This window comes from Choloepus didactylus (genome assembly GCF_015220235.1).
Source record: "Choloepus didactylus isolate mChoDid1 chromosome 23 unlocalized genomic scaffold, mChoDid1.pri SUPER_23_unloc1, whole genome shotgun sequence".
Classification (NCBI taxonomy): Eukaryota; Metazoa; Chordata; class Mammalia; order Pilosa; family Megalonychidae; genus Choloepus; species Choloepus didactylus.
This window is the reverse complement of record NW_023637590.1, coordinates 2,530,659-2,553,365: the sequence shown is the minus strand read 5'-3', so window position 1 is coordinate 2,553,365 and position 22,707 is coordinate 2,530,659. Positions and strand designations below refer to the sequence as shown.

Here is a 22,707-nt window from a genome sequence, read left to right as displayed (position 1 = left end):
AGGGGTGAGCTGGGGGCTGGGGATTCCAGCACCACGGCCACTGTTGTTTTGCCACTTTGCTGCTGTTGCTAAGAATCAGTTAAACTTTGTGCCTTTAGAGATATAATAAATTCATGTGTATTTTTTTGTTTTTTTAGACTTTATATTTTGAAATAAATTCACTCTCGTAGGACAAATGCAGAAACAATACAAAATCCATACAGAGAACTCCAACATCACCCTACTCAGGGGCACAAATCCACCAACTTCTAACGTTTTGCCACATTTTCCATATCATTTCTATCTATCCATCTGTCTGTCTGTCTCTTCTGCCTGCCAAGCTGCTGGTCTGTTTTCTAAACATTTGAGAGTAGATTGCATATATCGTGCCTCTTGAACACCTAATACTTCCATGAATGTTTCCTAAGATCAAGAATGTTCACTTATGTAACCACCAAAAGTTCAATTATCAAGTTTCAGAAGCTTAACATCGATATAAAGCTCACAGTCCATATTCCAACTTTGTCAGTTGTCCCAGTAATGTCCTTTCGGACATTTTCTCCTCAATTATTAGATCCACTTCAGGATCATGTGTTGGGTTTAACTGTCATTGTTTTTTTAGTCTCTCCCTTTTTTAAATTGTGGAAACATACGCACAACATAAATTTTCCCATCTCAGTCACCACCAAACATACCATTCAGTGGGATTATCGCATCTGCCGTGCACTATCCCCACCACCATCACCCCATACAAACCCTGCACTCGTCAAGCAGTACCTCCCCATCCCCCTTACTGCCCCCTGCGTTTTACTTTCTGTGCCTGTGAATTTGCAAATTCTAGGTATTTCATATACGTGAAATTGTACAATACCTGTCCTTTTGTGTCTGATTGATTTCACTGAGCCTCTTGTCTGGAAGGTTCATCTGTGTTATAGCAGGTATCAGAATTTCATTCCTTTTTAAGGCTGAATAATGTTCCATTGCATGGCTGTGCCACATTTTGTTTATCCATTCATCTGTTGATGGACCCTTGGGTGGCTTCCACCTTTTGGCTGTTGTGAATAATACTTCTGTGAACATTGGTGTGCAAGGGTCTGTCTGAGTCCCTGCTTTCTGTTCCTTGGAGTACATACATAGAAGTGGAGTTGCCCGTTCATATGGTAGTTTTGTTTAACTATTGGAGGAACCATCAAACTGTTTTGCATAGCAGCTGCCCCATTTTACATCCCCAACAACAATGTACAAGGGTTCCTATTTCCCTGCATCCTTGTCAGCACTTGTAATTTTCTCTTATTTTTAGATAATAGCTGTCATAGCGGGTGTGAGATGGTCTCTCGTTGTGGGTTTGATGTGCATTTCCCTAAAGGCTAATGATGTTGAGCATCTTTTCATCTACTTATCAGCCGTTTGTTTATCTGCTTTTTAGAAATGCCTATTCAAGTTCTTTCCTTGTCTTTTAATTGGATTGTTTGTGTTTTTGTTCTTAAAGTGTGTTTCCTTTTAACTTATATTTTATTTTGATTTCTGTAAGGTCAGAGGTACAGTTAGATAATCCTTTCTTCTTGCTCCCCTCCTTCCTGCCTCTCTCCCTTCAGAAGTATTCACATAGGGCCACCATGTGCCAAGTGGTGTTTCCACGCCTGTAATGTGGATGGTTTCATGCACTGACTGCCAGGGGCTCCACAGTCAGTTTGGGAGTCCGCCTAGATCTTCATGCTTACAGCCCGTGAAACTGAAGTTCCCCCGTAACCTTCTGTGAGGCCGGAGGCCTGCGTCCGCACGTGGCAGGGCATGGCGCCTGTAAAGATGACCACGGTCATATTGTTGGTTGTGTGGCCCCGATGTGGCTGTTCTCCTGGGTTCCCCTTGCCCTTTGTCTGGTGACAAGACGTGTCAGGTGACCCGCTGTGCCTGAAACTTTGAGTCCTGTCACCGAAGTCATGTATGCATCCTGGAATTCGGTGGGCTGCGAGTATAAGTGAGGAGAGCTCTGTTTCCAAAAGTCTGTCTAAAACATCTGTGCCCACCACTGTGTTATCTAACTGGAGTAGAACACCAGCAGATGTTGATACCATTTTCTATTTTTTTAAATTTAAAAACAAATATCACTCCTGTGTATGTGGATTCATTTCAGAATTCAGGTTTTACCATTATTTGAAACACTGTTAGAGGCATATATGCATTTCCAATTATTGGATAGTATTTTGCTTTCCTTTTTTAGTTAAGGCAGTATTACTTATGCTTTTAAACAAGCACAGATGTTCTCAAGTGTCGTCCGTGGACCAGCAGTGATCACGTCACCTGGGAACTTGTCAGAAATGCAAGTTATCAGGCCCCACATTTGGTCTGCTGAATCAGATCTACTGAATGAGACCTAGGGAGGGGTGCCAGCCAGCCCTCTGGGTGGTTCTGAGGAACACTGAAGCTCGAGAGTGCCCAAGAGCGACCTCCAGTGGCATTTGCAAATAAATTATAAACACAGAATTAGAAGTACAACAATCTGTGTTGTGTAGTATTATGAATATGTGTATAAAATAGTGTCTCGTCCTCCACTAAATATTCAATGCTGGACGTTGATTGCGTGTTTAATAGAGGTTGAGCCCGAGTGTCAGTGCATCTGACATTGGAAGTGCCCTTGAAGGCCAGCGTCTTAGCTGTCGATCTGTCAGGTGTGGTGATCCCCTCCCAACCTTGAGGTCTGTCTGCTAACAGGCTCCTGCTAGGGGACTGAGGAGCAGAAGGACCTAAAACCTGATGGGGAAAGGGGCCCTTACGGGATTTTTCTCCTTTGTGAAAATAAAGCAGAAAAGAAAGAAACTATATAAGCTTTTTATTCAACTTAAAGTCACAGTAATCAGTATTTGACGATTAGCCTCCATTTACCATCACTTACACTCTAACAAGATTGATTTTTCACGTTTGTGTAGGTAGGGAGTGGAAAACATGGAATCCGTTACCCTGGGAGGCCCTGCATTCTCTAATTATTTATTGATGCAGAACATTTTATTTAAAGAAAGGTGGAGTGTGTGTTCCTCAGCAAACGTGTGGACCCACACCGGCTCCTTGAGAAGCATCTCGAGGAGCAGGCCGCTGTCCCTCGGCGTTCCCTGAGAGAGGGAAGGTTCTGGGCTGGATGCGGGTAATGTGGCCGGCCTCGCACTTCTGGTGATCTGATTTGTCCCTCTGTGTCTTCCAGGTGCCCTCCCAGTTGCAGAGAGCTTCAGCTTCTGCTTGGTGACTCTGCTCTCGGACGTGGCGTATAGGGACCCCTCACTTAGAGACGAGGTAGGCCTGTGTTGACTTGTCGACTTGGTGTGCCTTACCGTTAGATCAGAGAGGGTCCCGGAGTGGTGAAAAAAGGGAAAAAAAAGTGATGTGTGATTGGACTGCTTATGTCGATTTCTTCCATATTATTAATAGCATATCAAAAAAATGTTTAATACTTGCTTTTAGTACTTTTCCAGTTATCAAGTGGTTTTTTTAATGAGTATTATTTTATTCAACTTTCCCAGTAGCCCTGTGAGGTAGGCAACAAAACATGGGGGCAGCTCATTTTCCTGGCTCTGGGTTGGAGATTAAAGTCATTCATAGAGGAGAATTTTCTAGATAGCTGTAGCTCATATCTTTAAGTACGCAAACCTTTCGGGGGTACTTGTCACTGTTTTCAGAATACAGAGGAAGTAGTAGAACTGATTTGTATGACTTGGGGTTGAACAAGGTAATTATCTAAAACTTCTGATCCTGAATTAATTTTGTGGTGTTTATTGGATTTCATTTATAAGTTGTATTTTTTTTTTTTTTTTTTTTTCTGTTTCCTTTGCTATTATAGATTTTAGAGGCACTTTTGCAGGTTTTGCATGTCCTTTTGGGAATGTGCCAGGCCTTGGAGATTCAAGAAAAAGGTAAGGCATTTTTCTTTTCCCCAGATGTTTTTCTGGTTACCCTTTGGCTTGCTTTCCCCAGTCTTTTCTGTTTGTTTAGTACCTGATGCGTGCCTGATGGATAAGAGTCTTCCTGTATTAGATTGCGTGGACTCATGTACTAGGAGCATGACCCTGCTACATAAATGCTGGGTGACCTTGGACAAGTAACTTCACCCATTTGGCCCTCAGTTTCTACCTACAAAATGTCTGGGTAGATTAGTTGACCTCCAAAGGTCATTTTTCCTCTAGCGTAAGCTGCCGATAACCTAGAAAGCACTGTGTGATAACACGGCTTAAATGTGTTATTGATTTGGATACACCATGAACCAGATCAAGCTCTCCCACAGAGTGCCCCGTGCGTGATGGAGACCTGGTGTCAGGTGGTGGTTGTTAGTGACAAGTTGAAGATATCGTCAGCCCTTGGCGTTGACCCTGTCACTTCGGCTTATGCCGAGCCTTGAGATTTGTACGTGGGTGGGCTGTAAAAGCTCAGCAGTTGTTACAGGGCCGTCCAGCACAGAGTTCTCTCGCCGGTGAAGTTCTCGTTCTCCTTTGCCTCCCAGATTACCTTTGCAGGTACGCAATCCCGTGCCTGATCGGCATCTCCCGGGCCTTTGGGCGCTACAGCAATACGGAGGAGTCTCTCCTCTCCAAGCTCTTCCCCAAAGTGCCCCCGCACTCCCTCCGGGTCCCAGAGGAGCTCGAAGGCGTCCGGAGGCGGTCCTTCAACGACTTCCGCTCCATCCTCCCCAGCACCCTGCTGACCGTGTGTCAGGACGGCACCCTGAAGAGGAAGACGAGCAGCGTCTCCAGCATCTCCCAGGTGGGGCTGGGCTCCCAAAAGGAGAGCAGAGGGGAAAGACCTGGTTTAGCGCCCATGCAAGTAAAATCCCACTCCCGGGTTGTGCGACGAAACTTAAGAAACCAAGAAGGTTCTTGGGGAATTCTCTTTAATGCAAAGGCCTGCCTTGGCCTTTTTAACCTGCACAGGCCACTTTGTTCCCTAGTCACAAAGTATTTGTTTCAGATGCGTTGGGTGTCAAACTCTGTTCTGAGTGGGACACGGTTGGTGTCCTTGAGGAGTGTATAATTGACGCGTGTATATAATCTGACCATGTCGGATATGGACAATGTGGTGACAGAGAGAAAGCTGCGGCTGTGCTGGGCGTCAGGGAGGGGTGAGGCTTGGAGCAGGACTTGACCATCCAGATAGCGGACTGGCAGCGAGAGCGTGTTCGAGGGGATCTGACCGAGGCTGACTGACCTTCTCTCTGTTGCAGGTCAGCCCTGAGCGCGGGGTGCCCCCGCCCAGCTCCCCCGGAGGATCCGCCTTCCACTACTTCGAAGGTGCGTGTCTCCTTCCCACCGAGAACGTGGCCTCACCCTGGGACAGAGGCTCAGAGGGGCTCCGTGTGAGACCAGGGCTGCTGTGGGATCTCTCTTTTCATGGGGCTACCCTGCTGAGCTCTTAGAAAGCGTTTATTTTCTGTTTTCATTTTAGCTTCTTATCTCTTAATTTAAAAATATTCCGTGCATAGAGAGACGTGCAGAAAGTGACATCAGGCCCCAGAGCTGCCCCCCGGGTGTGCTGTGCTCTGTGCTGGCCTCGGGGGCTCTGGCTGGCAGTGGGAGAACGGGCAGTCGCACTTCTCTTGTTCGTTGGTTGTTGTCCTTTGTTCTTTTTTTTTTACATTTTATATTGTGAAATGTAACATGTATACAGAAAAGTGATAACTTTCAAAGTATGGTTTGACAAGTAGTTAGAAAATTTCAAAGCATGTTATGGGTTACAGTTCTGCCATTTCAGTTATTTCCTTATAGTGAAATGTAACATATATGTAGAAATGTGACAGCTTTCAAAGTATGATTTAACAAGGGCTGTAGAGCAAATTTCAAAGCATGTTATGGGTTATAGTTCCACCATGTCCGTTTTTTCCTTCTAGCTGCTCTAGTACCCTAGAAGCCAAAAAATATTCCCATAAAGATTCAGTATTTGTAATCCTTTATTAAATCCTGTCTTGTCTGTTGCTACCCCTCTCTCATTTGATCACTGTCTCAGTCTTCAGAGATATCTGGGCGGTGACCTCCCTAACTTGTTCATAATGTAAAGGGGTGTCGACATTATGGGGAAGGGGGCTGCATCTGGTTGATGTTCTTGGAGAGGCTGTTGCCTCTGGGTTTTGGGACTTACCTGGCGTAGGAACACTCTGGGGATTTAAGTTTCTGAAAAGTAAACTTAGTAAGTGAAACTTTTATAGAGTCTCAGACAGGGACCTGGATATTCTTTGGTATTTTGGGGACTACTGTTGGTTAGGGATTGGCATACTGTGGGCAGTTGGAATATCTAGTTGGAGCTTGAATAAGAGTAACCTCCAGGATAGCCTCTCGACTCTATTTGAGATCTCTCAGCCACTGTAATCTTACTTTGTTACCTTTCTTTTTCCCCCTTTTGGTCAAGTAGGCATTCTTAGTCCCTCTCTGCCAGGGCCAGGCTCATTCCTGGGGGTCTTTTCCCACATCACCAGGGAGAGTCACTCCCCTGGGAGTCATGTCCCAAATAGGGGGAAGGTTAATGAATTTATTTGCCGAGAAAGTCCACATTTGAGCAACAAAAGAGGTTTCCTGGAAGTGCCTCTTTGGCGTAATTATAGGTGGGCTCAGCCCCCATTTTGCAGCCTTAAGTTTCACAGGAACAAGCCTCAAGTAGAGGGCCTAATTTATTAAGTAGTGGGTTCCCAATTTCACATAGCATATATTCTGTCTCATTTGTTTTTTAAGGTCATTAAGTATGTAGATAATAGTAAAGAATGACATAGTAGGACTATAACTGATACTCTTTATAGCTCTGTTCACCAAGTCCTTTTACATAGTTTATGAACTTGGAGTCAAGCGGCCAGTCAGATGACCACCCAATGCAGTGTCACACACTCTTAAATTACCTCCACTTCCTTCTTGGGGAAAGTAAGACTCGAATTAAGTGACGGGAAGTGGAGAAGCGAGAATTCCATACCTCATAGTGCAGTGCCTTCCATTATCAGATGATGCTAACTGCTCAAAGAGCCTGTCCCAAGGGGATCTTGAGAGATGTGAGAAGGACTTTTAAAAAACGGAGTAAATGCAGATAAATATGGGCAACGCTGCAGACACCGTCTCAGGAGACCCCTCACATATGGTAGCCTTTAGAGGCTCGTGCCATCGCTCCAAGGGCCGCCCCCCAGCGAGCCCCCGTGTCGACACAGGGAATGCGTAGCCCCAGGCTGTAAAAAGACCCTGCTCTGAGGCCTTTGCAGACCAGGGTGCGGAAGCCCGCGAAGGCTCTTTCTGACCCACGTTCCGGGCACAGGCCCCCCCCCCCCATTACAGCTGCCCTTCTGGGTCCCGTCCGGTCCTTCCCGAGCTGCTTCCACAAGGGCCGGGGTGGCAGCAGGCAGGTGCAGGCTGACCGGGAGCTCGGGGGCTGGCTCTGCGGCTTTTGTTCATGTGGCGGCTGCCGGCTGAGCCCCGCTGTGCCAGCCCCAGCCCCGTGTCCTGCAGGGGTGAGCTGGACGAGCGCTTTTCCTGCTCGCCTCCTTCCAGAGACTTCACTTCCTCACAGCTCGCCTCTCCTCCTCCTTTCCCAGCCGCTCCCCCAGAGCCCCGCACAACTGCCTAAGAACCTTCCGCCATGCCCCCTGCGTAAATCTCACACCTGAGGTGGCGTGGGTTCTGCCATCGGGGCTCTGCATCTCTGTCCGCCACACCGGAACGTCCTCCTCAGCCCCTGGTGTCTGTGTGGGAAATGCCCTCTGATCCCAGGGTCCCCGTTGACCCCGTGCACCCTCTCAACGCCGGCCTTCTTCCCTTACCCGCTCACCTGTCCCCGTGGTTTACCATGGAGCAGCGCAGGCCTCAGCCCTGCCGGGGTGGCTGCCCGCGCCCCTCTGCCCTCAGCGGCTGGTCAGGCGGTCACCACCACACGGCCGCATCCCAGCCGCGCCCGCTCCGGCTGCTTGAGGGAGCCGGGACACTTAGTCGGTCTCATTCATGCTGACACTGCCGCTGAATACGAAAACACCACTGACAAAGTTATGTCCCAGTCATTGTCTTCTCTCATGGTTTTTAAAAGAATAATTCATTCATTTTTAATTGGTAAAATATACATAATGTAAAAAGCACTTTAACCAAGTTTCTTCTTATGGTTTTGGTTTTTGTCCAGTGTCCTTGTCTTCCAGCCTGAAGGACCCTTGTTAGCGTTTCTTGTAGGGCACGTCTTCTGGTAATGCACTCTCTCAGTGGTTATCTGTAGAAGTCTTAGTTTCTCCTTTATTATCTTTTTCCAGTTTTTTAGTTTGACTGCTTTCAAACTTACGGGACGCTGAGATAAATAATACAAACTCCGTACAGAGAATGCAAATTTACCGCTATTGCCCAGATCCACCAATTTTAACATTTTACCACATTTAATGTATCGTTCTATCAGTCCATCCGTCCACCTGTCAATCCTTCCATCCATCTATCTGTTTGCCTGCCTATTTATTTATGATTCCATTTTCTGAATACTTGAGTGTAGGTTGTATATGTCATGCTCCTTGAACACTTAATAGTGCCGTGTACATTTCCTAAGAGCCAGGATATTCAATTATGTTTCCACCTTAAATGCAGTTAGCAAGATTATAAAATTTAACATTGATATAAAGTTTGCAATCTGTATTCTAATTTTTTCAGATGTCCCTTTGGGCCTTTCTCTTCCCTTGCTAGATCCCATCCAGGATCATGTATTGCATTTAATCGCCATTGTCTTTGTTGCTGTTTCTCTCTCTTTTTGAATTCTGGGAGTATAGATACAAGATAAACTTTTCCATCTCAGTCACTCCCAAGCACACCATTCAGTGGAATTAATCACAGTCACAATATTGTGACCCCCTTACCACGCTGCATTTCTACAGCTTTCCCCTCTCCTCAAACAGAAATACTCCACACATTAAGCATTAACTCCCCATTCCCCTTACCTCCCACCCCTGGCAACCCATATTCTAATTTTTGCCTTCATGAGCTTGCATATTCTCTGATTTTTTGTAGTTACCATGACATTTAAATTTTACTAACACGATAATTATCATTTGCTTTAACATAAATTTTTAATGCAAATTTATTGAGATATATTCACATACCATGCAGTCACCCAAAGTGTACAATCAGTTGATCACAGTTGTCGTCATATAGTTGTGCATTCATCTCCATAATCAATTTTTGAACATTTTTATTACTCCAAAACATAAAAATAGAAGTAAAAAGAACACCCAAAACGTCTCATGCCCGTAATTTCCCTCCCCACTATTCATTTACTTTTTGTCCCCATTTTTCTACTCTTCTGTCCATACACTGGATAAATGGGGTGTGAGCCACAAGGTTTTCACAATCTCATGGTCACCCCGTGTAAGCCATATAGTTATACAATTCTCTTCAAGAATCAAGGTTTCTGAGTTGCAGTTCAACAGTTTCGGGTATTTCCTTCCAGCTATTTCAATACACTAAAAACTAAAAAGGGATATCTATATAATGCATTAGAATAACCTCCAGAGTGACCTCTCAACTCCATTTGAAATCTCTCAGCCACTGAAACTAATTTGTTTCATTTCTCTTCCCCATTTTGGTTCAGAAGGCTTTCTCAATCCTACAGTGCCGGGTCTGGGCTCATCCCTGCGAGTCATGTCCGACATTGCCACGGAGATTTACACCCCTGGGAGTCAGGTCCCATGGGGGGAGGGCAGTGAGTTCACCTGCTGAGTGGGCTGGGGTGGGGGGCACATCTGAACAACAAAGAGCTCTCTGGGGAGTCTCTGAGGCACATGTATGAGTAGACTTAGACTCTTCTTTGCAGTAACAAGCTTCATAAGGGCAAGCCCCAAGATCGAGGGCACAGCCTACTAAACTGGTAGTCCCCAATGCTTGTGAGAATATCAGGAATTCCCCAGGTGGGGAAGTTTAATATTTCCACATTTCCCCTCCAGTTCCTCAAGAGGGCTTTGCAGATACTTTTTATTCTCTACTTAAATTACTCTGGGATATATCAGGGCTTCACGCTAACCTGTATAAATCAACCAGCTCTCACCCCCTATTCAAGGTTCCATGTAATTATTGTATTTAAATAAACTGATCATACAAGTTAAATTATATAGTGTGCTACAGAAAATACAGATTTTGCACCAAATAAACATCTCTTCCTTTTGTCTCGGAAGTTGAAGTTTTAAAACACAGCCAACATCATCCTTTACTCTTTAGTCTGATTTACCTTAGTCCCAACCAGGACCATTTTGTTCATATCCCTAATTGAAGTCTGATCTCTTTTTCAGCCTTTTTAGCAGTTGCTGTATGGGGTAACGCTGACATTCATAGCTGCTGAACTCTGGCTCTGAGTCTCAGGCGTCACACAGATACCCGAAGTTCCAGGGACCGACCAGGTTATAGACAAAGAGCTCAGCATCTCAGAATTTAGGAATAACCATTATTACTCAGGAATAGATATAACTGCTGTAAGAGCTTACAATCCAGGATCCTTTACAATAAGCCTTCCCCTGATAACCGATGCTTTCAGATTCAGTTCTCAGGGTTTGCACATTATAGTTCATATTGGTGAGATGTTATAATGTTTGTTTTTTCGATTCTGGCTTATTTCACTCAACCTACTTCCTCAGTGTCTGTTCACCTCGTTGCACACCTGACAGCTTCATTCCTTCTTGCTGCCGCTCGGTATCCCGTTGTGTGCCTACACCACAGTTCACCATTCTGGTCATCCCTTGTGTGTGACGAGTGTCATCTCCTGCTAGTTTTAAATCTTCTCTTTGTATTTTGACAGTTTTGCTATAATGCATTGTTGTGGATATCTTAGGGTCTATCCTACTTGAAGTTCATTGAGCCTCCTGGATGTGTATATTCATATCTTTCATTAGATTTGGGAAATTTTGGGCCATTATTTTTCAAATACTTTTTCTTCCCCCTTTTCCCATCTTTCTGGGACTCCAATGGTATATATATACCAATGCTTGGTGGTGTCCCACAGGTCCTTCAGGCTCTGTTGATTTTTCTTCATTAGTATTTTTTTCTGCTCTACACACTGGATAATTTTGATTGTCTTACCTTCTGTCTTATCTTGCTGAAATTTTCTTCTTCCTGTTGGAATCTGATCTTGAATCCATCTAATGAGTTTTTCATTTCAGTTACTGTACTTTTCAGCTCCAAAATTTGTCTGATTCCTTTTATAACTTCTGCGGTCGCAGTTGATTTGTCTGGGGGGGGGGCGGCCGGTTGCTGAACCCTCGGCTCTCGGCGTTGCTCGGAGGGTACCGGCGGCGGGGGCTCTTTCCCGGAGGCGAGGGCGAGGCGGGGGACTGGGCCCGGTCCCCGGCGGAGGCGTGCAAGGTGTGGAGGGCGGCGAGAAGGAACAGGCAGGACACGGTTCTTTGAGGGTGAAGAAGCCAAGAGCGTTTATTAGGGGTGAGCACAGGTTATATAGGCTGGCATAGAGGGCGGGGGTTGTTACAAGTCAATGCTGAGGGGATAAAGGCTAGGATTGGTTCTGAGAGGGTGCGGCGGTTAGGATTGGTTCTAAGAGGGCACGGAGGTTGTTTGAAAAGGGGCGGGAGTTGCTCCGGTAATGGTGTCTGGCAACAGTGTATGCGCACTGGTGGTGATGGGAGTTGCACTGGCAACGGGGAGTGTCCGGGCAAGATAAGGGGGTGGGGAAAAGGCGGTTCCCTCCGGCAAGCCTCCCCTAACGGTGGTATTTTGGGTGAGGAAATGGGGCCTGCCTCCGGCCTCACTTTCCCAGGCCTGGGGGGCTGTGGAGGGCGCTGTCGCCCGTGCCCACCACCCTCCCCAGGGGCGGATCCGGTCCCCTGGCCCAGGCCTGCCAAGTTGAAGCACGTAATCAGTGTCCCGCAACTTCCATCTCTTTGTTTTGTTCAGACAGTGTTTTCCTAAGTTCCTTTAGTTCTTTGTTTATGGATTCCTTTAGCTTTATTGAACATATTTAAGACAATTGATTTAAAGTCTTTGACTTTAAATGTATGCGCTTTCTCAGCGCTGGTTTCTGGAAAATTCTTTTCCTGTGAATGGGCCGTGCCATCCTGTTCCTTTGTGGTTTTTGAAATGGTTGTTGAGAACTGAGCATTCCGAGTGTTATGTTGTTATAACTCTACAAATGTTGTTCCCCCACTCCTGGCATTACTAGGTTTTTGCTGTTGTTGTTGAGGGATAGAGCTGTCAGTTTGTGACTTTTCCAAAGTATTTTTGCTCCCATATGGGGAATGGAAACAGAAAAGAGAGGGAAAACAAACAAACAAAAACAGGTACTGCCTTTTTAAGAATCCTCAGCCGCTTTTGCCTGTGGGAAGTTGGAAGGATGGCCGCCCTTGGAGCCAGCCCCCAAGAGCTGTGATCACAAGTCAGACCACGACCCCCACTGTGCCCACCCCCGGTTATGCGGCCCGGGTCCTTTAGCCCATCTTGGTACCAGATGCTGCACCAGGAGCCCGAGCAGTCCCCGCTGCTGCCTGCCACGCCTCTGGGGAATGGGTGAAATTCACCGATATTTATCACAGCTTACCAGCCTCTTCATCCTCGTCTTCCCTGGCTGCTGCACAAGTGTCCCGCTAGACTCCCGAGTGTCAAGAGAGGTGAATCAGGCAGTTTCCACCCGTTTGCTGGTCGTCTTGGTGGAGATGCTGATTCCTGGGGCTCCCTGCTCCACCCTCTTCCCACATCCCTCCTCCATCGTCGTTCTTACTCCTGGATTTTCAGACAAGTACAGGATTTGTGTTTCACGTTTACAAGGAAGTGTTGGATGACTGAACGTCTTTAGTTTTGTTCTGGTTTTGGAATTTCCCATAGTGTGTGTTTTTGTTCTAATTTGGGTGGTAAAATACCTTGAGGGTCTGGGGATGCCTCAGCGTTTGAGAAGGTGCAATTCCTTTCCCCCCCACATTAGCTTATTTTGTCTGAGTTGAAAAGTTTAGAACGTGATCGTATCTGAGCCTTTAACCTGAAATTCCTAAGTGAGAGGCGTTCTCAGGGATTTGAGAATTATAACTCTTTTCTTATAATTAAACGGCCAAGTGAGGAGTTGGAGTAGAGACGAAAGCAGACGCTGGGCGTTTGTTGGTTATTGAGGGACCCGGCTCGGGGACGCCTTCCTGACCCGGTGAGACTGTGGTTTTCTTGCCTGTTTCTCTCCCGTCAGCCCCCTGCCTGCCTGACGGAAGCACCCTGGAGCCAGGTCACTACTTCTCCACCGTCAGCTCCAGCTTCGCCGTCTCCCCTCTTTTCAATGGCGTCACCTACAAGGAGTTCAGCATTCCACTAGAAATGCTTCGGGAACTCTTAAACCTGGTAAGCAGAGCGGGGGTGGTAAACAGATTACCCTCGTATCAGTCGGTAAAACTGCTAGCTAGTGGCAAAAACCTGTATTTTTTAAAAGAAAAATTGAATGCCCTCGTGTATCTGAAGATGAGTGAGTAGTCATAAACCCGCAGGCTGAAGACAGAAGTCGGGAAACGTTCCTGGAATCAGCGTGCCAGGCTTTGTCAGTCGATCCTTCTGGCATCTGTGAGGGGTACAGGCCATGAATCTGCATTTCAGAAGGAAAGAAAAATCACAGTCATACCCAGGAGCCCCCCATTGTAGGGCCCGGGGTTCTGAATCCGAGGCCGTTGCTTTTCTGTTTTACGTTTCTCCCGCTCAGGGTTTGCTCTGTTTAGATTCATTCAAAACACCTTCAGGTTTCGTGTGTGGGTAGCGAGGAGGTGGAGCCGGGGAAGGCCCTGGTGCCATCATCACAGTCCTGGAGTGGACAGTTACAGGTTGGGTTTCATGTCACAGTGGAGCTTGAGGTGGGTTAAAAGACAGATCCAAGCAGGCAGGGGCGAGACGTCATCACAGATAGACACTAAAGGCCAGACTTTCCATTTGGGAAGACTGGGTGGGAGCAAGCCCCCCTGCGAGCAAGGCACGCCCCTGGTGGGATGGACGTGGACTTGGCCACGGAGCCCAGTGCCCGCGCTGGAGAGCAGCCCTGACCCTCTGTGTGACGTGTGCACGGCAGCCGGCAGCCAGAGAGCAAGGCTGAAGGCTTCAGGCGGAAGGGACGTTAGCACAGTGGTGATCAGTGAGGGTGGGGCCGGAATGAACTGCTAAGCACCTGGGATGTTTGGGAACATCCCTCACTTTTGAAGTTGAAATCAGGAAGGAAGACTTCCGAAATTGCTCCTCAGTGCCCGTGTCCAGAGCAAACGGTGGCCTGGGTGGGCCGTGGCCACCTCAGATGGCTCTTCCTACCAGAAAGCCAGAAGATGCTACTGAAGGCTGGCTAGTGGGCAGAATTATTTTGTCCGGTGTATCTTAACTTCCCAGGTTTTCTTGTAGGCGTTTTTTTTCTTTCTTCTCCTGGCACGTTGTTTACTGTCATCTCGACATTTCAAAGTATGGCATTTGGGCAGCACTTTGGTCAGGTTGTCCTGCCCCTGAGAACAGTTTATCCCTGTGCCAAGCGCAGGTTCAGAGAGTGGGTGGCGTTGAGAGTGGGTGTCTGTGTGTGCACACGTAGCTGGCACAGAAGGGCCGGTGCAGCCAGGCCCAGGGGCAGGGACGGAGCTGTTGGCACCCGAGGACTGGCGAGGCCCTGACGTTGACGTCGGGAGGGGAGCCTGGAAGGCGGAGTCGCAACTGGGCTTGTTAGCAGTGAGCGGGCGCAAAGCCACGGGTACCTGGGGCTGAACCCCTCACCTCCAGGAGGTGGAGATCCTCCGTCAGCAACTCGAGGGAGCTGGTCCCTCTCGTCTGTTTTTATGTCATTCAGATCCAGGGTAAGAAAAATCCCGAGTGACAGCCGAGTTTAAGGCACTCTGTGGGCATCTCTCACAGGCAGCCGCCGTTTGCGCCCCGTTGGCCTCTGGTCTCCATCACCACCTTCACCACGCGTGCTTGCACGCTTCCTCCTTCGGCACGGTCTGGCATTCGGTGAAGGGAGCTGACAGCCGTCTCCTCACTGCCTGTGTGGGGAATTTGACCTGAGGTTTTGTTCCCTGGTAGGTGAAGAAGGTCGTGGAAGAGCCTGTGCTCAAATCCTTGGACGCCATGGTGGCCGGCATCTTAGAGGTACGTACCTCGGAGGGCGTCGTGGTCAGATTAGCCCGACTTCAACATCCACAAGCAAAAAATGGGAAGATGCTGGGGCCGTGGTGACGCAGGTTAGGCAGCGAATTTTCAGTTCCACACCCTTATCATGCACCGTAACCTCCTGCCGGCCACGGAGAGCTGCTCTCGCTGGGTGCTGTGCCAGGCTCTGCTGGTTACATCACCTTGTGGTTGGATAGGTGAGAAGAGAGGCCTGGCTAGCGTGCCCTCGCTCGCTCACAGCCAGGAGTAGGGATCTGACTGCCCCCGTCCGACTCAGAGCTGTGCCTGCTCATCTGCCCTGCCCCTTCGGCACTTCCAGAGCCCCTTCTCCGGGCTTGGAGCTGCACTCTCCAGGCACAATGGCCCCTGGCTTCTAAGTGTGAGAGGCAGGTGCCCAGGGAACTTTTGTCTTTAACGTACTTGGAGCCAAGAACTACAGCATTATTCATGATATCATTAAGTGACGGTGCTGGGGGTGGGGGTGGGGGTCTGAGAATCTCAGGGGACACTTGGGTCAGTCCCCCTTTGAGCGTTAAGATTCCAGAGAGAGCCCCATTTGCCAGGTGGTTACTGCCTCAGCTCTGTGCTGGGTCCACATCACCTCTATGAAGCTCAGTGATCCTTCTCTCTCCAAGCCCCCGACACTCCTGGGGCTTAGGGCTGTAGTAGGAGGGACACTCCAGGGACCCTTCTGCGCCGAAGAGCTCTGCACTGGCTGTCGGCGAACTCTTGACAGATACTTGACGTAACCACTGGGCGGGTTCTTGTCTGAGGAGCACAGTTCTGGCACTTTCCCCCCTCGTCGTCCACCCTTTGGGAGTGGGTGTGAGGCTTGCGTAGGACAGGTCTCGGTAAAGCTTTTAGAGCTGCGCTCGTCAAAGGCAGTCTGTTAACAGCAGCTCTCATCGTCCGTGCCCCTGCAAACCCGTGTGCTCCCCGTGCTCTCCACCAGCCTGGCTCTGCACACCCCTCCCACCACTCTACACCTGCTTCTCACATCCCTCACCTGTATGTGCAGAGCAAGCACCTTCACACCTTTCCATTCTAGTACACGTCACGAGTGACAGCTAACGGTGCTTTCTGTCCTGCTAAACTGGGAATGCATTCAAGTTAAGGCCTGCCTCATTAGGCTTTGTATGAATTGTTTTCCTGGCAGAAAAATAGTGCCCCATTATAGATTGCTGAAGAATAATTAAAGATGAGTTTAAGTCACGAAACGTAAGCTGAATACGAAGGTATCTCTTGCTCGGTGAGGCACAGGGTGGAATCCACTGGTCTGGTTGTTTCCTTGCTGCCTTCTTCCTGCCCCTCCTCCCACAACCTCTTCAGGCCAGGGCCGATCGTCCAGCAAGAATGGGGAAGGTGGGTCTCCCTTCCAGGGTGCAGGTGACTGGGCCCTGGCCGTCCCTAGACCACACAAGCCCCCAGCTGTCCTTGGCCCGAAGCTTCCAGCAGGAAACAGAGAAACCACTGCCTTCCAAGTGATGGGTCAGGACCTGTGGGTTTCCAGCACGTGATGCCGAGTCGCCTGCATAACGAATCCTTCAGGAGGCAGGAGGTGCAGGGGAGAGCTGCTGCCCTGTGGTCACGTGCTCGCGTCTCCCTGCAGGCCACCCCCACCGCTGAGCTCTACTACGTGGCCTTCAGTGACCCCCTCTACGTGGCCATGTTCAAGATGCTGCGGGACACGCTGTACCACCTGCAGGGTGAGCGAACGCGTGCGTGAGTGAGTGCCGTAAGCCAGGGCCCCCGGCGGCCGCTGCACGTGTGTCTGCTTCCTTTTGCCAGAGCCACCGACAGACACGTGCTAGTGGCATGGCCGCACCCCGGAAATTTGGGGAAAAGTAAATTGGGGGGAAAAGAACATCTCACGGATCCTGCAACCCTCATGCCATTGGAGGGCCTTCTCGGGTGGGCTCCTCAGGATGTTCAGACATGGGTTTGTTGTATCGTCATAATCGTGCTTACAATTTTGTCTGTTTTAGAAATTCTAGAAGGTTAAAAAATTAAGAAAGGAGACACTCACAATCTTATAGCTGAGAGATGGGATCTTGATAGTTCAGCATGCTCCCCAGAAAACTTAGCACATTTCCTTCCAGGCTCTCATTGGTGCATTTTTTTGTTGTTAACTTTCTTCCTAAGCTTTTCTTTCATGTCATTAACTATTCTTCATAAATATATAATTTTTGGTGACCACATAATAGTCCTTGATGTGGAGGTGAGGCAAATTACCCAACCGTCTTCCTAATCCCCTTCAGAGAGTTCTTGGGAAGTCGAGTCTGGCCAGGGCCACTGCAGGTTTAGGTTCTTTATGCCAAGGACCCGGGAGCCCCTCACGTCCTCCCTTCTTTACCTCGCCGAAACGTGCTGTGCTGCTGCCTCCTTGGCCGGCTCTGGCTCGTGTCCATCCCAGTGCTTCTCTTGGACTTTACAGGCCCCAAGATGACGGTTTGAAAACTCTGCCAACTGTGGGCATCCGGAGATGCAGCCCCATAGCCAGGAAATTCTCTGTTTCAAGCCATAGCCAGGTTCTGCCCTTATCTGGTAACTGACTGACTTCCCTTTGTCCACAGAACCAGTTCCAGGGATGCTACATCCTGATCTCTGCGTTTCATAAAGTCAGGCTGTAGTGTACTGACTTTAACACCCAGCGTGGCTCTCAGGATGTGTAACAGGCACGGCCTCTCCAGGCTCTTCCCAGTGGCCGTTCTTGGAACCGTTCTTGGAGCTCGTGGGGTTTTGTTTGAGAGGGAAACAGTGTTCCCGCCGCTGCCTGTACGTTTTGGTGCATTGTTTGGCCTCTGACTGTGGTGCCTGCTCTCCTCCCCGCAGACCTCCCCACCTCCTTTGTGAAGGAGATCCACGATTTCGTGCTGGAGCAGTTCAACGCGAGCCAGGGGGAGCTGCAGAAGATCCTGCACGAGGCAGACCGGGTGCACAGCGAGCTGAGCCCCCTCAAGCTGCGCTGCCAGGCCAGCGCCGCCTGTGTGGACCTCATGGTGTGGGCCGTGAAGGATGAGCAGGGTGAGCTGAGCTGCCTGGCCCTGCCCACAGCCAGAGCTGCCCTCTGTGTGAGCCCTGGTGCGCCTCGGAATCATTCTTAACAACCAGTCCCCAGAAACAGCTTCTGAAATGCTTGGCTCTGTCACCAGCGCATGTGGTCAAGTGGGGAGGCCCAGCAGCCTGTGCCAGGGGAGCTCCAGGGTCCTGTTCCAGCTTGGGGGATGCCGGGCTTGGGGGTACAGGGATGCTCCTGGGGCCACGGGGGCCTGTGTGATCTCCCCACTACTTCTCACTGGTTCTCTGAGTTTGTGTGTGGAGAAGTGGGAGCCCAGAGCTGGAGAGTAGAGTGTAGTGGACATTTGCGGGATGGCTCCTGTGTACAGAGCCCCCCCATGGAGGCCACGGAGGCTTGGGGGGCAGCCGAGAGGAGAGAGCCGTCATGCATGGTGCAGGGAAGCACTTGTGAAGTAGCCGGAGAGGAGCACAGAGGTGATCCGAGTTAAGGGCTCCGACCACCATCCACTCCTGGTGTATATGCTCAGGGGTTTAATTAAATTACACGATTCTTTGGTAAGTGATTTCTGAACGTTGGACTTTGTTCACCATCCATGCCCTCCTCTGGTTTTGAATCAAGGGGCAGAAAACCTTTGCATCAAGCTCTCGGAGAAGCTGCAGTCCAAGACGTCCAGCAAAGTCATCATGGCTCACCTGCCCTTGCTCGTGTGCTGCCTGCAGGTCCGTCTCCCTGACGCCAGGGACCCAAATGCCATCCCCAGGGCCGCCTTTGGTCGCACTGTTGAGGCTGTGGGTGGCAAACGTGCCCCCCTGGCAGCAGAGCCAACGTTGTTGTCTGGGACGCGGGTCACACACGGGGGCCTGAGGCCTCCAGCCCAGCAGGGGTTTCTGCAGGGGCCGGTCCGGGTGCAGCTGGCCTCCGAGGGAGCCGCCGGGGCCTCTCGCTGTGGGTGCCGTGTCCTCGTCGGGCTGCCCCTGAGGCCATGCAGCAGGCGGGCTCTCCTAAGGCTGGCGGAGCGTAGCGCTCCCTGGATGAGACGCCACATCCGCTGCAGTTCCAAAATCATAGCTTGTGTCCTTCCTCCCATCCTTTGCTTCCACCGGGAATGAGCACGTTTTTCCCTGAATGGGCCCCGACTGTCCGCTGGGAGCCTTGACCTCGTGCGTGTCCAGTCGGGCTCAGGCCCTCGCCTGGGCTGGTGACCAGGGTGCCGTTTTGCAGGGCCTGGGCCGCCTGTGCGAGAGGTTCCCGGTGGTGGTGCACTCTGTCACGCCCTCCCTGCGTGACTTCCTGGTCATCCCGTCGCCGGTGCTGGTGAAGCTCTACAAGTACCACAGCCAGTCCCACACAGGTAACGGGGGCCTGGGGCCTCGAGGCAGCAGCCCGGCAGGTTTCATAAACTGTGGCCATCCTGGGCCGGCACTGTGCTCGCCGCCCCCATCCCTCGGCCCACTCCGGCTCCACGCCTGTGCTCTGCGTCTGACACAGCCACCTCCCACCCCCGGCTGTTCCTCCCGCCCCCCGCCCGGCAGTCCCCACCTCCAAAGGCCCCTCTACCCCGTGGTCTTTGCGACACCGGCTGTTGCTGCAGTAGTCTGAAGGGTGAGTGCTGCGCGCCCCGCACGCCGGACCGAAAGCTTCCTGTGTCCTCACCCGCTGCGTCCCCCGCCTTCCCGTGAGCGTGTCAGGTGTGTCCAGCCAGGGAACCTGCTCACAGCGAGTCGAGTGACCCAGCCGCTGCCAACACTAATTAAACCCCTGCCCGAGCCAGGGCCCCCGCGGGGCTTCTAGTAAGGTGGGCACTTTTGTCCTTGCCTTCAGATGAAGAAACCCCGACCCTGAGCAGGGGAGACACCACCCCAGACCCCGTAGTGAGCAAGGGGCCCGGCCCTGCGGCCCCTGCTCTCCGGCTCCGCTTTGCTCCCGGGCCCGGCACACATCTATCCTCCCCGTCGGCTGGAGGACGCCTTGCAGCCGGGGCTGGGCGCACGGGCTCTCGGCAGCACTCGCGAGCGCTTCCTTGGGAACTGGCTGGCTTTATCCGTGGTTGCTTTGCAGCCTACATATACTTCCTTCCAATCTGGGCGTGTTCATTTTGTCCTTTCTGTTGGCCTCAGACCCTTCTGTGTCTGAAATGTGTGGTTACGTGTTTTTGTAACAGTTGCTCTTATAAACCAAGCACAGTTAGCGCATCCTTAGCTTTTGAATTGTGAAGAAGAGGGTGGAAAGTGGCAGGATTACTCTGTTAACCTATTTGACTTTGCCTTTAGTTGCCGGCAACGATATAAAAATCAGCGTAACCAACGAGCACGCCGAGCCGACCCTGAGCGTCATGTCAGGGAGGAAGAACCAGCCCTCCATGTACGAGCAGCTCCGGGACATCGCCATCGACAACATCTGCAGGTGGGACGCCGGCCGCGGGGAGGACGGAGCCGGCGGGCACAGGCTCCTGGCAAAATAGGAAACGTTTTTAATTTATTACAACAGATTTCTGACTATTCCAAACCCACACTTGACCTAAAAAGGGTAATTCTTTTTTGTGTTGGTTTTTTTTTTGTTGTTTTAATTCAGTTTTATTGAGAGATGTTCACACACCATACAGTCATCCATGGTATACAATCAGCTGTTCACAGTATGATCACATAGTTATGCATTCATCACCACAGTCTATTTCTGAACATTTTCCTTACATCTGAAAGACTCAGAATAAGAATAAAAAATAAAAGTGAAAAAAGAACCCCCAAACCATCCCCCCATCCCACCCCATTTGTCATTTAGTTTTTATCCCCATTTTTTTACTCATCCATCCATACACTGGATAAAGGGGGTGTGATCCACAAGGTTTTCACAATCACACTGTCACCCCTTGTGATCTACATTGTTCTACAATCGTCTTCAGGAGTCCAGACTGCTGGGTTGGAGTTTGGTAGTTTCAGGTATTTACTTCTAGCTATTCCAATACATTAAAACCTAAGAGGTGTTGTCTATCTAATGTGTAAGAATGTCCACCAGAGTGACCTCTCAGCTGCATTTGAAATCTCTCAGCCACTGAAACTATTTCATCTCATTTTGCTTCCAAAAGGGGAATTCTTATGTATTTTAAAAAACGAAATGTCTTGTCATTTTTTTTCCTGATCGTAAACATAATAAAAAACTGCTTATTGTAGAAAATGTGCACTATATGGAAAAGCAGAAAGAGAAGTGTTATTTTTAACACTGGTGCAAAATTTTCTATGATCGGGTATCCAGTGCTCTCCAAACTCGCTTACATCAAAATGCCTCTCTCCCTTTTTGAACCATGGCTCCCTGCTCTCAGCTGCCAAATCAGAGAGCAAGATGTACCTCAGACGCTTCACATTCTGAGAGGCTTTTCTGGTTTTCCTCTCTCTATAACATCAGCATTTCTCCACATTAGTAGGATTTTTTTTTTAGTTCTGTTGAGATCTATTCACATATCATCCAGTCCGTCCAAAGTGTACTGTCGGTGGCTCACGGTGTCATCACAGGGTTGTGAATTCCTTACCACAGTCAATTTTAGAATGTTTTCATTACTCAAAACAAACAAAAAACATCCCATGCCTGCTATTGTTAACCCTTATCCTTGGTGTGGTGCCTTGTTACCGTTTATGAAAGATTATTAAAATATTACTGGTAACTGTAGTCCGTAGTTTGCAATAGGTACGATGTTTCCCATATGCCGTTCTTATTACTAACTTCTTACAGTAGTGACGTACATTTGCTGTAATTCATGAAGGAACATTTTTGTATCTGTGCTAGCAATCAGCCAGCGTTCACCACAGGGTTCACTGTGTTATACGGTCCCGTTTTATCCTCCAGCTTTCCTTCTAGTGACAGTCTCCACTCTGAACCTCCCCTTTCAACCAGTCACCCACATAATTCAGTGCTTTTACTTACACTCACCATAATGTGCTACCATCACCTCTATCCATTTCCAAGCATTTTAAAATAAACCTAATTAAGAATTCTGCACACATGAATCATCACCTACCCGTTTTGTACTCTTGCTCCATTTCCTGTAACTTCTCACACTAGTAAGATCTTGATATATAATTTTAACATTCCCACAGCTGTCTTGGCGCTCTTTCTCTTTTGAATAATTCCTGTGAGTCGTGTTAAGGAATGGTGCAGGAACTCTAAAACTGGAATTTAGCTTTAGTGTGACATTTCAAAGGAAACGTGTGGGCAGAATAACGAAGTTGTCGTTGCCAGTCGAGAGACTTCCCAAGCGGGCCAAGTCTGTCCCAGTTCTGTGAATCGGTTCTGTGTAATGGCTGTCATTCCGACTTCTGGGGAGAAGTTCAGAGCAGTGCTTTACGCTTTGAGAAAGGAAAAATTAAACTCCGAGGGCTCCTGCTGCCTGATGCCGTGTGGTTTCCTGGTCCCCCAGGTGCCTGAAGGCCGGCCTGACGGTGGACCCGGTCATCGTGGAGGCCTTCCTGGCCAGCCTCTCCAACCGGCTCTACATCTCGCAGGAGAGTGACAAGTACGTCCCATCCCTGGGCACGTCCCCGGCCCTCCAGGCGGGGGGCCCCTGCAGCTGTGCGTGTCTGTGCTTCCTTCCTTCCTGCCATGTGCTGTCACGGGTGGGATGTCTCACGGGGTCTAAGGTGACGC

At 49.4% G+C, this 22,707-nt stretch overlaps 1 protein-coding gene across 3 annotated transcripts in view; it reads left to right on the top strand.

Annotated features, from left to right (window-relative positions):
- The window catches only part of PI4KA (phosphatidylinositol 4-kinase alpha), a 106,452-nt gene that overhangs the window by 21,070 nt on the left and 62,675 nt on the right, over positions 1-22,707 (top strand). For all 3 annotated transcript variants that reach the window (XM_037823487.1, XM_037823485.1, XM_037823486.1), the window contains exons 4-15: positions 3,176-3,264; positions 3,809-3,881; positions 4,466-4,725; positions 5,183-5,249; positions 13,120-13,268; positions 14,967-15,032; positions 16,663-16,759; positions 17,886-18,077; positions 18,691-18,791; positions 19,294-19,423; positions 20,343-20,475; positions 22,481-22,576. In XM_037823487.1, the coding sequence (XP_037679415.1) occupies positions 3,176-3,264; positions 3,809-3,881; positions 4,466-4,725; positions 5,183-5,249; positions 13,120-13,268; positions 14,967-15,032; positions 16,663-16,759; positions 17,886-18,077; positions 18,691-18,791; positions 19,294-19,423; positions 20,343-20,475; positions 22,481-22,576 (1,453 nt within the window). The remainder of the gene's footprint in view (positions 1-3,175; positions 3,265-3,808; positions 3,882-4,465; positions 4,726-5,182; positions 5,250-13,119; positions 13,269-14,966; positions 15,033-16,662; positions 16,760-17,885; positions 18,078-18,690; positions 18,792-19,293; positions 19,424-20,342; positions 20,476-22,480; positions 22,577-22,707) is intronic.